Raw genomic sequence first — 15794 nt, forward strand, 5'->3', positions numbered from 1 at the left:
AAGGGGGGGAAGCTGGGGGATGAGATAGAGGAGACCCAGGGGCTCTGGGTCTTGGAGGGGTCCCCCAAGGAAAGGTTTGGGGAACCCGAGGGGGCTGAAACCCTGGAAAACTTTGGCTGGTGGCAGCGATATCAGATCCAAGCTGGGTATAAGCTTGGGGGAGGTTCACAGTAAGCACCCAGATTTTGTACGCACAGGTCCAGATCTGGGACAGACGTTTACCACAGCTTCACTGTGCTGCACTTTGTGGAGTCATTTACATGTGTGCAAAGTGAGTTTAAATTGTTACCAAATCTGAATGGTAGCATTTTATACCCACTTTACAGCTACAAATGATTGCACAAAGTGGAAGTCAGTGGACAATTATATGTGTGTGTGTACATACTATATATTTCTATATAGTTATATCATTTATAGTTAGTTTCAGAGCATGTTTTCTGATGCTAAAATTACTTTGTTTATTGTAATATCTTTGTCCACACTGGGTAACTTTAATATTCTGTAAGATTTTTCCATGAACAAAATTTGCATTTGCTTACTTCAGTACAAATATCTTTAGTTTTAATTAAATTTGAGGATAGCAGAAAAATATACTACCCTGATTTAATTAGTTTGGGGGAAATATCCTTTCTTGGACAATAATTGTTGTTTGTATAATGTATTTGGGCAAATTAGTTCAATTTCAGTTACTTAAAAGAAATAGTTGACTCTTCAGATCCAGTAAACTAGTCCACTTTGGATTCAGCTAGTTTTTAATTTAAGACCTATAGAATAAGAGAGCTGTAATTTCACTACAGGGGATGATTCCCTTTCACGCAGTTCATAAACCACAAGAGTGAAACAGCAATACCCAAGAGCAGTTTTCTCTTTTCTTTTTCACATTTACTTAAAAGTTTAATTTTGTGAGCAAGAGCTGATTTTAAGTGTTTTTATTTTTGCATTAACAAAAGAACTTCCAGCTCCCAGTGACCCATCTGCAGTCGGGTTTCCAGCCTCCGACAGCCGCTACTGCAGGATGTTTCAGAGCAAGATGTAACCTCCCCCCCCTCCCCCCAGCCCGCCCCCGACATACTGCCAGCCTTAATCTACTGTGCTTTGTCTTTTTTTGGGAACAGTGGAGCCCCTTGGCAATATTCCAAGTAAGGAAAACACAAACAGATAACTGGTTTGCAGACATACCACTCCTGGGAGCAGATCCTCAGCTGGTGTAAATTGTCTCAGCTCCATTGACTTTGATGGAGCTATAAAGATTTACCCTAGCAGAGGATTGCTTCTATTTCACCACCACCACTACTTTGTTCCCAACAGCTTGTATACATCTCCTTAGATTCAGGCACAATCAATGCACAGACTTGGTGTCTAGATGGTAATTTTACAATCCACCCTGAGTAAAAGACAGCGCTTAGCTGCACCGCCCCATAAGCCCACCAAGGAACAAATTCTGATGCATCATATACCAGTTATTTCCCTGCCCGCCCTTGCTTTGGAGGAGGGGAACGTTAGTCTACCCCTTCCTGTGTAGCCAATAAGCAGAGCAACAGTTTTATACTGTAACAGAGTGACTGTGCTGGCTACGTGTGCCTGTGTGGGGTACATCCACAGACAGTCTCTAAAGGGTGTGGCTCCTCCTTAGAAGAGTTCCTGACCCTGCAAGTAACCCTGAGAGAGAGGGCGGGGGAGGAGTGTTTTCTGCTGGGGGGTGCGGGGAGGGCAGGAGAGATGAAGGATTTTGGAGTCAGTAGCATCAGATCTTGGAGGGGAACAGTAACAATTACGTGTTCTGCTGTTACTGAGCTCATGCCTGTGTCATCATTCTGGGGACTCTGCCTGCTTGTGCTAACATCCAGGAAAGAGACAACAATATCATAAAGCATCCTGTGGGGCTTTTAAAATCTATTTTGATAAAATTTAAATCCATCATTGTTAACAGTTTCTTCCCTGGCCGTGACAGTAGAATATCTGAAGTTCTGTTGCAAAGCATTATGGGCCAGATCCTCACCTGGTTGGTACCACATAGCTCTGCCAAAGTGAATGGAACTGTCTGATTTACACCAGGCGAAGGTCTTGCACATATGTTTCTTTTTCAAAGGGATATGTCAGAATTCCCAGCCAGCTGAGCTGAACATCCTTGTATACTTTATAAAAAGATTATTTGAAGCCATAAGCTGCAGGTACAGAAAATTATCATTTTGCACTGCCATACATAAGGGTGAATTAAAGATTTCAGGAAATTATTAATAGAGCTGTTTTTAGTTCAATTCAGGTGGAAACTTGGCACACAAGGTGTCAGCATAGGAGCCTTTTTTTTTTTTTTTACAGGAAATAAATTCAGCTGTTGCAAAATTATGTGTTAAAAATGATATACTTTATACATATATATGCACTCATTATTTATTGGTTTTGGAAGCATTTTTATGCTCATTTAACTCAAAATGAGTTTTGATTTTTGTAAAAAACAGAATTGGCAGGGAGCAGGTCCATATGGTCTAATTACTCCTGGAATTTTGAAAGTAAAAATGTAAATCTGGTGAGATTTACATTTTTCTAAACTGAAAAGTGGCTCCTGTTCAGGCCTTTTTTTGTGGATTTTGAATACACTTAATCTTGTTTGTCATATTCAAAAGTCCATGGAAGTTTCACATGTACTTTGAGCTTTATAGCCACAAAGGCTAATCTTTATTTGGGGTCACATTTCCTCTCTGTGGATAAAATTTACCCTTGTGCCATGGGTCAGCACAAGGCCTAGGCATTACTTAAATTAATGGGACTTAAGTAGTAATTTTCTGGCCCTTTGCACAGGGGTGAGTTTCACCTTGTGATAGATGCTTCATTAAGTGTTCCCCCTTCTTCACCCTTCTCTAGAGCAGAGGCTCTTCTTCAGCTCGATTGCTATACAAAGGACAAGAGAAGCCCTTAAGAAAAAGGCCAGAGAGGTCTATAGTAGACTTCTTTAAGGAGACCCCAACCCTACTCTGTGAGACTTCCAAATGGGGAAGGAGGTTATTTCTTTTAGCAATGAAAAAAAAAATATTTGAAAGGGTCCACGCACGGATGAATTTTGATTTTGTCTTCCCTTGCTGATTGGTTCATTCCTGAGGAGCTCTACATTTAAAACAAGATGGTAACTTCCAAGTGGACTGTGGGACCTCAAAAAATAGTACTGCTCCACTTTTCCTGCTTTTGTTTCCCTTTGCTACTATGCTGCTATGGAAATGATTCCACAGGAAACTCCCACTTTGCTGTGCGTAGCCCCAAGGACCTGGCTGCACTCTTATATTGGGATTAACTCTCTGGTGATGAGAAACTGAGGAAACAATTCCTAACATTTCAGGAAATAAGCTTCTTAGTCCTATGCTCAGTCCACTACACAGTGTTGAGTCACTAAATAGTAAGGTGACCAGACTGCAAGTTTGAAAAATCAGGACACCTTTTTTTCCCAGAGAAGGCGGAGTGGTGTAAGTGCGTATCTAAAACAAAGCCCCTAGTGTCGGGACAGTCCCTTTAGCAGGGTGAGCAGACATCCCGATATTAAGTAGTGATAGGATTTTATCTTTAGTGTTGAATTTCTTTGCTGCTTAGTCCAGTTCATCATGAAAGTTTGAGTGATTTTCTTTTTTTAACATCAACTGGGAGATTTCCATTTGGCTTCCAGTAGAATGAAAGAATCTACTTCCATTGGTACTGGCTTGTTTTGAAAATCAGCATTTCAGGAATTTTTCTCCTTGCCTGTTATCCTACTTTTTCTTGGTATGGAGATAAAATAGATTTCATCTTATTTTTCTTTATTTTATAACAGATTCATGTTTAGAAATGATCAATTCATACTGGTCACTATTCAGTCTTTCTTCTTTCCAGTCAGAGATGTCTGAAGTCCTTCACTATGCAAAAGATTAATGGTTTCACGTGTAACTAGAAATGAAAAAAATAATTACTGACAAAGGGCCCTACTCCAATTTTTGGACTGCTTTCCTTCCCTTCCCTTCCCTTTCCCCTTTCCTTTCCTCTTTTTTTTTTTTTTTAAATCAGTTATATTGAGAGTTACAGAAATGACAGTCCTGGATACTGTAGTTTTTGATCCGTGGAGCATGTATAGCAAAAACAGAGGTATTGCAAGCTTCTCCACAATGGGAAAAAGATGCTGTTGTGGCTAAGGCACTAGACTGATACTCAGGAAATCTAACCTGAATTCATTGCTTTGTCACAGATTTCCTTGTGGCATTGGGTAAGTCACTTACTCTCTCTTTGTTTCAGATCCTCCTCTTTAAAATGAGTATGATAATGTTTGCTTACTTTATAGGGGTGTACGGGGATATATTGCAAACACAGAAATATAGGCGTTGCCATACCAGATGAGTTCAATTGTCCATCTAGTCCAGTATCCTGAATCCAACAGTGGCCAGAGCCAGCTGCTTCAGAGGAAGGTACAGGAAACCCTGCAGGAGGTAGTTATGGAATAACCTACCCCAGGAAAACTCCCTTTCTAAAGTACACCAGTTAGAGATTGGTTTATGCCTTGAAGCATCAAGGTTTAATCTCTTCCAATGATCCTGTTATTTTAATCCTTTCTATTGTAATTTTAGATGTTCTTGGTACATATATAAATGTCCAACCTCTCTTTGAATATTGCTGACCTCTTGGCCTCTGATATCTTGTGGCAATGATTTCCACAGGCCAATCATGTATTGTATAAAAAAGTATTTCCTTACTAGTTTTAAATGTGCTGCCTTTCAGTTTCATTTAATGTTCTGTTCTTGAATTTAAAGTGAATTATGATAGTGAATATAAGTGATTGACTGATCTACTTTCTCAATACAGTGAACTGTTTTGTATACCCCTAACATGTCCCCTTTTATCAATCTCCTTTTAAATGTAAACAGTCCCAGTCTTTTCAACTCATGTGCACATTTTTCTATGTTTCCAATCATTCTCATCTCTCATCTCTAAACCTCATTTATTTCTATTTGCTAAACCCTGTTCAGGAAGGAAAGGAAGGAGTGAGAGCGGTAGAATAATAATAATAAAGAATTTTTTAAAAAGCGGACTTTAACAAACTCAGAGAACTGGTACCTAAGGTCTCATAGGAAGAAAATCTAAGGGGAAAAAAGAGTTCAGAAGAGCTGGCAGTTTTGGAAGGAGACAATATTACAGGCATAACTGCAAACTATCCCAGTGCAAAGGAAAGATAGGAAGAATATTAAGAGGCAAATATGTTTCCATTAGGAGATCTTTAATGACCTGAAAATCAAAAGGGAATCCTAGAAAAAGTGAAACATGGAGTAATTGCTAAGGAGGAGTACAAAAATAATAGCACAAGCATGTAGGGACAAAATCAGGAAGGCTAGGGCACAAAATGAGTTACACCTAATAAGGGACATAAAAGGCAATACGAGGAGGTTCTTTAAATATCTTTGGAGCAAAAGAAAGATGAAGGAACTTGTTGGTCCTCAACTTAACAGGGGTGGAAGAGCTAATAACTGATGACATCAAGAAGGCTGAGATGCTTTATGCCCATTTTGTTTCAGTCTTCACTAAAAAGATCAATGATGACCAGATACTCAGCACAATATTAACAAAAAAGGAGAAGGAACACAAGCCAAAATAGGGGAAAGAACAGGTTGAAGAATATTTAGATAAGTTAGATATATTCAAGTAGGCAGGGCTGATGAAATTCATCCTGGGGATATTAAGGAACTAGCTGAAGCAACCTCGGAACTGTTAGCAATTATCTTTTAGAATCCATGGATGATGGGTGTGGTCCCAGAGATCGAAGAAGGGCAAACGTTGTGCCTATCTTTAAAATGAGGGAACAGGGAGGACTCAGGGAATTATAGACCAGTCAGATTAATTTCAATATCTGGAAAGATACTAGAATAAGTTATTAAACAATCAGTTTGTAAGCACCTAGAGGATAATAGGGTTATAAGGAATAGCCAGCATGGATTTCTTATGAACAAATTGTGCCAAACTAGCCTAATTTACTTCTTTGGTAGAGTTACTGGCCTAGTAGATAGGGAAAGCAGTATATGTGATGTATCTTGATTTTAGTAAGGCTTTTGACATAGTCCTACATGACATTCTCATAAGCAAACTAGGGACATGCAGTCTAGATGAAATTACTATAAGGTGGGTGCACAACTGGTTGAAAATGATATTCAGAGAATAGTTATCAGTGTCTCACTGTCAGACTAGACATCTTGTGGGAACCTAGAGGAGCCTTCCATGGGTCTGGTATTATTCAACATTTTCATTAATGACTGGGGAACTGGAGTGGAGAGAGTGCTTATAAAATTTGTAGATGAAACCAAGATGGGAGGGGTTGCAGGCACTTTGGAAGACAGGTTTAGAATTCAGAAAGTCCTTGATAAATTAGAGAATTGATCTGAAACCAACAAGATAAAATTAAATAAGGATAAGTGCAATGTACTATATATAGGAAGGAAAAATCAAAAGCATGACTACAAACTAGGGAATAACTGGCTAGGTGGTAGTACTACTGAAAAGGATAGTAAATCAAAAATTGAATATGAGTCAACATTGTGATGCAATTCCTAAATAGGCTAATACAATTCTGGGGTATGTTAAAAGGAGTGTCATATGTAAGACATGGGAGGTGATTGCGCCATTTTACTTGGCACTGGTTAGGCTTCAGCTGGAGTACTGTGTCCAGTTCTGGGCACTACAATATAGGAAAGTTATGGACAAAGTGGTCGGAGTCTAAAGGAGAGTAACAAAATGATTAAAGTTTTAGAAACCTGACCTAAGAGGATAAAGGTTAAAAAACCAAGGCATGTTTAGTATTGAGAAAAGACAACTGAGGAGAGGCCTGGTAACATCTTGAAATATGTTAAGGGCTGTTCTAAAGAGGACTGTGATCAGTTGTCCTCCATGGTCACTGAAGGTAGGACAAGAAATAATGGGCTTAATCTGCAGCAAAGGAGATTTAGGTTAGATATTAGGAAATACTTTCTAACTATAAGATTAGTTAAACTCTGTAATAGACTTCCAAGGGAGGTTGTGGAATCCCCATATCTGGAGGTTTTTAAAAACAGGTTGGACGAACACCTGACAGGAAGGTCTGGGTTTACTTGGTTCTGCCTCAGCGCAGGGGGCTGGCCTTGATGATTTCTAAGTATCCCTTCCAGCCCTAAATTTCTGTGAACGTTTGTGAGGAATTCATGTACTAAGATGATGCATGCCATTAAAAAGCCTATAAATGAACACTGCCCTATCAAAGTTTCTTATCTCTAAGTGATGAATAGCTACTTTACTCACCATGCCCATTCAAGATCGTTTTCTACCCTCTGGGTACAAGGTCAAGTGATAGCACAGTAAGAACATTTTGGATTTCCCATTAACAGTCATTGTGGGAACAACCAACCCCAGCAAAAGATGATGTGACAGGATCATGAAGGCACTTTTGAGAACCACGGAAAAGAATTGAAGATAGGAGTTCAGAGAAGAGCACAAAAAACATGATTAGTGGACTGGAAGGACTTTTGAGGAAAGATTAAAAAGCTAAACATATAGATTGGCTAAAAGACAACTAATGCAATGGTAAGGGACATGAGACTACAAACATCTGAAGGGTATAAACTCCCTGCTATCATGGACAATATTTAAAATAGTTTATAGGGGTATAACTAGGAATAATAAGATGAAACTGAAGCCAGGTCTACACTATAAACTTACAGCCGTATAACTACATTACTCAGGGATGTGGAAAAATCCACACCCCTGAGTGACAGAGTTATACTGACCTAATGTAGATAGCGCTACGTTGACAGGAAGGCTTCTCCCATCGACACAGCTACCACCTCTCACAGAAGTGGAATAACTATACCGATGGGAGAAGCTCTCTCATCAGCATAGTTGCATCTTCAGTGAAGCGCTACAGCAGTGCAGCTGTGCCACTGTAGTAAGTGTAGACTGCTCTGAGAAAGGTAAAATTGAGACTGAATATCAGTCAGAATTTCCAAACAGTAAAATGTGTTGGGCTATGGAGTAGTACTGGGCTATGGGAAGTAATGGAAACCCCAATTGCTTGGCACATTTCCAATAAGACCAGACAAAATACTAAAAAAATGTCTTGTTGGGGAAAATCCTGCCTGGAAGCAGTCTTTTCCAGTTCTATCTTCTGTGATTCAGTCCTTGGCCTGTTGGCTGCAATTTTGCCAACAAGGATGTTAATTGTACATCATATGCCCATGTTCCTTGACCTGTACTTTTTGCCAGTATGGCTTGAGGCATGGGCCAATCTTTTAATGTTCAAGATATGCAGTTGTGTAATTATATATAGGAGTGGAGCTGAGTGGATTAACTTTGAGCAATTTGTTTTTCTAATGAGTTTCTGTATGAAGATGTGTTAATACCTACTTGTTCATTTACAACAGAGAAATAGCAATTCTGTGCAGGGGATCAATCTGAGTAACACTTCACTGTGATCCTTTAAAATATATATCATAAGCAAAGAGAAAACTAGAGCAATCTCTTGCTTGAATGGGACACAGAAATGCCTGTCAGTCAAGAAGAGATCATCATAGCGGAAATTTTAGCACATGTTGTTGTTGCTTGTACGGTGTACTCAAGACACTACTCATTGATTAATAGTATTCTGCAATGGTAGAAAAGAAAAGTGTCACCCATACATCTTTGTAGACACTTGGTCTGATCCTACGACCCTTACTTGTGTGAGTAATCCCATTGATGTCATTGAGACCAATGGTGTAACTAACAGTCGCAGAATTGGGCTCAATTGACTGCACATTCTTGATTAAGTTACTGCAGTAAAATTTGCAGTCCCCAAGTTCTTACACTGTACCAGCCCGCCAGGAGTTAGGGGGTCATGCGATAAATTGGAATGTTTTTTTAATTGCGTACTAATTCCAGAGATGTGCATGTGTAACTGACCTGCAATGATCGTGGATTTTATGTTCAGTTACTAAGTGTAGATGAAGGTAGTAATGGGTCCTTCTAGTCAAGCAGTTAAATGAAAGCCACAAAGAAACACATTTCAGTCTCTCACTTCTTCTAATAGGAGAATACATATATATTGCTTGGTTTGCCCACTCTGGTACCCTTTTTGTGTATCCCTTACCCAATTAGTACATTTGCTAAGCAATTTGAGATGTATACCAGTATAAGAACACAAACCCTCAATTCTCACATAAATTACAGATCAGATTTATGTAATGCATCACAGCCCTGTACAGTAAATTACATGTAAAACTAAGTTATGCCCCATTTAAGTGACAGAAGAATAGAATAGAACACTCAAACTGCGCTGTTCCTCTTTCCAATGGTGGTTGAATAAAAGAACAAACAGTGATAAATAGTTAAGGGAGTAATGTGTTTGACCGCTTTTTTAATGCCACTTTTGTCTGTTATTATGGTAACAGAAATGCACACTTCAAAGAATACTAAAGTGCCAATGATAGCTAAGAAGGTCATTTATAAGAAGTTAAAATAGTTTAATTAGAGTTTATTCGAAGGTTACTATAGGAGTGCAGAAAGATGTTAAGGGGTTAACCTATAAGAGATTACATTGTAGTCAGTGTTCTGTTAAAGTTTGAATTAATTTTTCCCATGGGTTTTTCACATTCTAATTTTCAACTAAATGAGACATCTGTTTCAGAAAAGGAAAAATTTGCTATGGTTGTCATAGCAACCATCATTCTGTAAGAAAATTATTCCAATGGTTTCTTTAGAACAGAAAGACAGAAATTCAGTATAGAAAGCAACATCCGATTGCTAGCACAAATTTTGAGAATCCAGGCATTTTTGTACGTAAGACGAGTTGACCTGTAAAACTTGTTCATGTGTTTTTAACACAAGCTTAATTGTGCAGTAATCGTATTCACTTGCAATATACTTTTCTCCCTACAGCCTTCTATGTGGTCAGTCATTTTTCTGTCATAATAATAAAAGCACTGAATTTCAGTAAGATGTTGAGAGACATACGCCGTTTGCTATAAGAAGGCAAAACCTAAATCAAAGTACACTGTTAATCATGGGTACTTGGCTCCTAACATGAAGTACATTAATGGTATAGGTGTTTAATTGTCAAATACATTTTTTGCACCTTTCTTTTCTAGAACCAGCAGATTTTTCTCCCTACGTATGTTAATGTAAAATAGATAGTCATGTGAACTATTTTATAAAAAAGTTATACTTTCATTGAGTAAACTCTAAGAAAGGCGATCCAAAAAAGCATCAGATCTTAACTCTGTAACTTTGCTTCCACATTCTGTGAAGGATGGAAATAGTAGACAAAATTGCCTTTACATGATTTCTAGGTCAGACAGTTGTTCGTGTGTATATGGGTAGATTTTTTTTTCTGCACAGAAACTTTGATGGCTGGTTTGTAATAACATTTTGCAAGAAGAGACCTGAGGGATAAAATCCCTCTGAACATAAAAATGCTTTTACTTTTGTGTGGTTTGGGCATTGAAGTGCATGAATTTATTTAATGTAAAGAATACTAATATTATGTACTGAATCCTTTCAGATTTTAGCCAGAAATATTCCAGACATTTATGTCATTCCTGGGATTGTCATAAAAGACAGCATAATGGCAAATCACACAAGTTCCAACATTTCCTAGTCACAAAAGAACAGCTCCAGCATGCATAACTCACCAAACCCTAACTCAAGCATATATGCACTGCAGGCACAAAGCGAGAGAGGAAAGGGGGACAATATTCCTTGTCTAAATAAGCTGCAGAACATGCCTATTCAGAAAGAGAAACACACTTAAAAAAGTGAGTATGTATATAATGGGCCTAATAGAGGCAGGCAAACCACTGATATTTTACATGTATATATATGATTCATAAGCCTGTGGATTTCAGTGGCATCAACTAGACACTGTCAAGTTCTTTGATGGTCGAGATTATTTCTTTTTTTTTTTTTAATGTTCCAATGTATCTTTAAAATAATTATTTTTTCTATACTGATTTCTTACCTTTTCTCTTTGGCAAATACTGGTGTTTTTCTCTCCATTTGTTTCTCAGGGAGCACAGCAGTTGTGTTACATTTTGCTTCCTGTTTGTGCACCACAATCATTGATGATCTCTCTAGAACATGGGAATAGAAAGCCTGATCCAGTGCCCACTGAAGTCAGTGGAAAGACTCCCACTAACTCCAAAGGGTATTGGTTAGGGCCTGGATGAGGAGGGGTGGGAGAAAAATGTCTCAGGAACATTTCAGGTCAGTTGGAAACTGAACTGTGAATTGCCACATTTCCCCCTTTTTCATAGTCACTTTTTGCAAGTGAAGTTTTGTTCATAAGAATATTTGTGGAAAACTAATTTTGGCTAAACATTATTTATTGACTAAATAAAATTTGTTGAGTGTTAGACCAGAATACAAGCCATATTAGGATTCCCTTTGTGGTGTTAGTGAAGGAAGGCCATTGGCATTTGTGATTTGGGCTGCAGCCTTGTGTTTTTTTTCAAAGAAACAGGCCAAAACTCTGTGAGCACTCTATGGCAGTGCTTCTCAAACTATCTGATGTGGCAGACTGGCAGGTTTTTTTCCCAGTGTGCCAGGGACCAGTACCATATTTGTGCCATATTATTATCATTTTTGCATAGGCACATAGCACATCAGATCAGAAAAACTAACATTCTTCACTGTATTAACTGGAATGGGAGTGTGGCGTACATGCAGAGATGTTCCCATTTAAATATATTGAAGACTGACTGAAAGGCTGTGGATCTGGGTGGATAGTATAAAATGACTAGATCCAAGAAAATATTATTTGAACATTTAATTTATATCAAACAATGTAATGAATAAAATAATTGGCAGACATTTTTTATTTTATTTATCAATGTTATAATATGTGCTTCTGAAAACATAGTATTATTTAATATTGTTGACTTTCATCGACTGATAGTTATTCTTGGTAGAATTCCAGTGTGATTTTTAAATTATACTATTATTTCTCTCTTTCTTTCCTGGAAACTCGCTGCAGACCAGCAGCCAATGGCTCGTGGACCGACACCGGTCCACGGACCACCACTTTGAGTAGCACTGCTCTGTGGTACTTATACAGTCTCCATTACTGTAACAGCCGAGCAGCTCACAATCCTTATTATATTTATCCTCACAACACTTCTGTAAGGTAGGGAACTTACCTTCATTATCTTCACCAAGTTCACCCAGGAAATCTTTTGCAGAACAGAGATTTAAACTTGGGCTTCTAGTTAGTATCTGAACCAGTGGAGCATCCTTCTTCTCTCTGGATAAATAAGACTTCCTTCATTTATAGAGGCAGTTGACTCCAGTCTTCTCACAGTTGGAGAAACTATGCATGCTGGCAGCAAGGCAAGGGAGAGAGTAACTTAACACAAGGCAGCCAAATCAATATTTACCTGTAAATAAGGTGCAGAGATCACTACTAGCTTGTTGCAGAATAAGCCAGTGAATAGATGCAGAGTTCCCATCCCAGCAGTGGGAAGGTGAGGAACCATGTACCTTAGAGCTACATGCTATTCTTCCTGGTGGGAGAGTACCCATAAGGAAAAAGTTGCTGAAAGGTAAAAACTCATCAAAAAACTCTGATCTGAAACTCACTGTTCTATGCCTGATTCTCCCTTTGGTAGGTAGAGCTGCCTAGCCAACCCCTACTCTTGTCAGCATGTCTCTTAATGGAGCCTCGCTGCCATTCGTTTTCCTTCCTGCACTCACCCTCTTTGTCTCTCACCACAGGGACTGGAATGATCCAAGAGAGAGAGAGATTGGTGGTCACAGCTGCAACAGTAGTAACTTCCAGTTAGGTTTTCACATGGAAGGCTAACAGTTAGCCAGGAGAACGGGCCACGCAGAACCATGATATGGACTCTTAGCTTGACACCGCCCTCAACCAGTACTGCAGAGTCCCAACACTTTGGCTCTAGAGAAATTGGGCCTCTAACCTATGGGAAGGAGAGGGAACTTTCCACAGAAGCTCTGCTTGTTAGAGGGCTCTTCTGCTACAGTTTGATTCCCCTCCTAGGATAGCCTGTTTTCCTTTATTGCTCCTCGTATGCAGTGTTTTTCAGTTATTTTCAGCATACACATGTCTAACAGCATTCAGAAAGGAGATGTGAAAAATAGATGATCATGAAGATTGCAGACAACGTGTTAATTTCTGAAGTGGTAGTCAAGCGTCAGTAAAGGAAGAGGAAGAATAATAGCTTCATGAGCATTCTCTTTTGTCTTTGCCATACATGATGCAAAGAGTAGTTCAGAGAATTTGTTTAAAAGAAATCTCGCTTTTTCATTTTGATGCCATGAGGGAGTGGAAAGCTTTCTTCAACAAAGTAAGATCTGAAGGAGAACTCTGGTTGATGTGTACATATTTATAAACACTAAGGCTGCAATTATCATAAACCTTATTAAATCACAGCAGCCCATTTGTTGTTCTCCATATGTGGATATATGCCCAGAACACCAGTCAGTCAAAAAAAAAAAATGCAACCCAAAACTAGCCCCACATTTCATGACTTGTAGCATCACCAGCAAGTCATAATTTGCCACAGTGATATTACTATGAAATATATCTTTTTAATCAATGGGATTGCATAAAAAAAAGAATTATATTCTGACTACCTCTATTATAATCCCACCACTTAACAATGAGCTGTTCCGTAAATAATGTGTTGAAAAAAACAACCCTAAAATAAATTCTCATCGGATACTAAATCTTGAATATGTAAAATTTTATTTTATAAACAATTAATGTGGTGGATGACAGAGGAAAATTGTACAGTATGTATGAATTTAATAAACGTTTGTTCTGGTGTGATGCTTCCAGTGTTAACCAAACATACTATGGATTATGGCCCCAACCAGGGGCGGTTCTAGGCATTTTGCTGCCCCAAGCATGGCAGGCAGGGTGCCTTCGGCGGCTTCCCTGTGGAGGATCCACTGGTCCCGTGGCTTCGGCGAACCTCCCAGGTCCGCCAAAGCCGCAGGGCCAGTGGACCCTCTGCAGGCATGCCTGCGGGAGGTCTGCCGAAGCTGGGGGATCAGCGGACCCTCCACAGGCAAGCCGCCAAAGGCAGCCTGCCTGCCGCCCTCGCGGCGACCCACAGAGCGTCCCCCGCGGCTTGCCGCCCCAAGCACGCACTTGGCGTGCTGGGGCCCGAAGCCTCCCCTGTCCCCAACTCCGTAGTTGGATCTGTATGTGTGCAGGGTTCTGCCCATTCCCATTCAATTGTAAGATCAGGGCCAAAGTGGGAAGAGGGCCATGCTGTAACATAAAACACACACACACACACACTTCAGAGTGGTGGTCCAATAGATATAATGGAACTCTAGGTATAGCACTGTGTAGGGTACTTCAACTCCTACAGTTGTTGCCTCTCAAACCGATTAGAAGAATGCAATAAATATTTTACAATAGACTGTATATTTAAGCTGATAAGCTTGTTGATTTCCCACACGTTAAATAATGATGGTTGTATGCAGATACGGTGTCATTGTACGTAGAGAGAAGGTAACTAATGCTATTTGTGTCCCCAAATTCCTTAACAGAAGAGACTCAATCTCCATTTTTTAATTAGATGACCAATGCATATGAGTAGCATTGAAGACATTCTCCTCCTCTTTTGGCAGGCAACCTTGGTTTTATGGCTGGGGCTTTAATCTTCCACGAGGCCAAGCACTATTAGAGAAATGGAACCTTATTCCAGATGGAATAGATATTCTTATAACACATGGACCACCTCTTGGTAAGAAAAAATTAACACTTTTAGTTACATATTTCAAATAATGATATAGTAACTATGTGCTCTTTTCGGACATGGGGTGAAATCCTGGCCCCAGGGAAGTCAAAAGCAAAGCTCCGCTGGAATGAATTGGGGCCAGGATTTCATCCCAGGGTTTCTAATTGCTATTACCTAAACTCAGCGAGAGATGTGAAATATTTTGCCTTAATGTACATTATAAAGAAACAATGGCCCTGATTCACGTCTAGCATTCCAGTTTCATGCCAATGTGACTCCACTGAATTCAATAGAGCTACACCAGTGTCAAAATTGGGGTGACACAGTGATGAATCAGGCCTAATATACTTACATAATTTAGAGGTCTGATCCTGCATTTCTTGCCCACTCATAGTTTCCATTGAAATAACTGAGGAGAGTTGATTGAACAAGGAATGGAGGATCAAGCCCTAAGTTCTTATATAGAGGTTCCCTGCCACCTTTTTATGGTAGCATTCCCTTCCATCCAATATCCAGTATTTATTTCTCCCTTCTTTCCTCATGAGTTGCCACCTCTGCGTCCTTCTCATGAACCCAAATGGCCATACTTATAGTGCCCATTCTTTAGAGAGGACCTGCTGACGTGTAGGCCAACAAGAACCATTTTTACATTTTCATTTTATAGATATTAATGTGAGAGAAAATATGTCTTTATACAAGTAGTGGGCTTATTATGTTTCCTGATAATAGTTATCTGACCTTGATTATGGAAATAAAGTATTAACAGAAATTTTTTTGGCTCTGATTCAGAAAAGCATTTAAACACACGCTTAACTGTAAACACATGCTCAAAACTCATTGATTTAATCATGATGAAGTGAAAATCATGCTTAAGTGCTCTGCTGAATTTGACTTTTAAATTTAAGACTCCTTTCAGTCCACAATTTCACTAAGTGCTAAAATCCTCCTTCCCACCACCCTTTCCCCTTCTCTTTCAAAATTTTCATTTAGAGTATATAAAGGGTTTTGTTTTTCACTAGAACAAAACGATTTTTCCTTTAAGTGTTTCACTGAAGCTTTGGGGATAGGGGTTTCTTCTTTGTA

The 15794-nt window shown here is 39.2% G+C and overlaps 1 protein-coding gene across 5 annotated transcripts in view; it reads left to right on the top strand.

Annotated features, from left to right (window-relative positions):
- Positions 1-15794, top strand: part of MPPED1 (metallophosphoesterase domain containing 1) — a 100498-nt gene that overhangs the window by 52410 nt on the left and 32294 nt on the right. For all 5 annotated transcript variants that reach the window (XM_075061764.1, XM_032762503.2, XM_032762502.2 and 2 more), the window contains one exon: positions 14602-14717. In XM_075061764.1, the coding sequence (XP_074917865.1) occupies positions 14602-14717 (116 nt within the window). The remainder of the gene's footprint in view (positions 1-14601; positions 14718-15794) is intronic.

This window comes from Chelonoidis abingdonii, chromosome 1 (assembly GCF_003597395.2).
Source record: "Chelonoidis abingdonii isolate Lonesome George chromosome 1, CheloAbing_2.0, whole genome shotgun sequence".
In the NCBI taxonomy this organism is placed as follows: domain Eukaryota; kingdom Metazoa; phylum Chordata; order Testudines; family Testudinidae; genus Chelonoidis; species Chelonoidis abingdonii.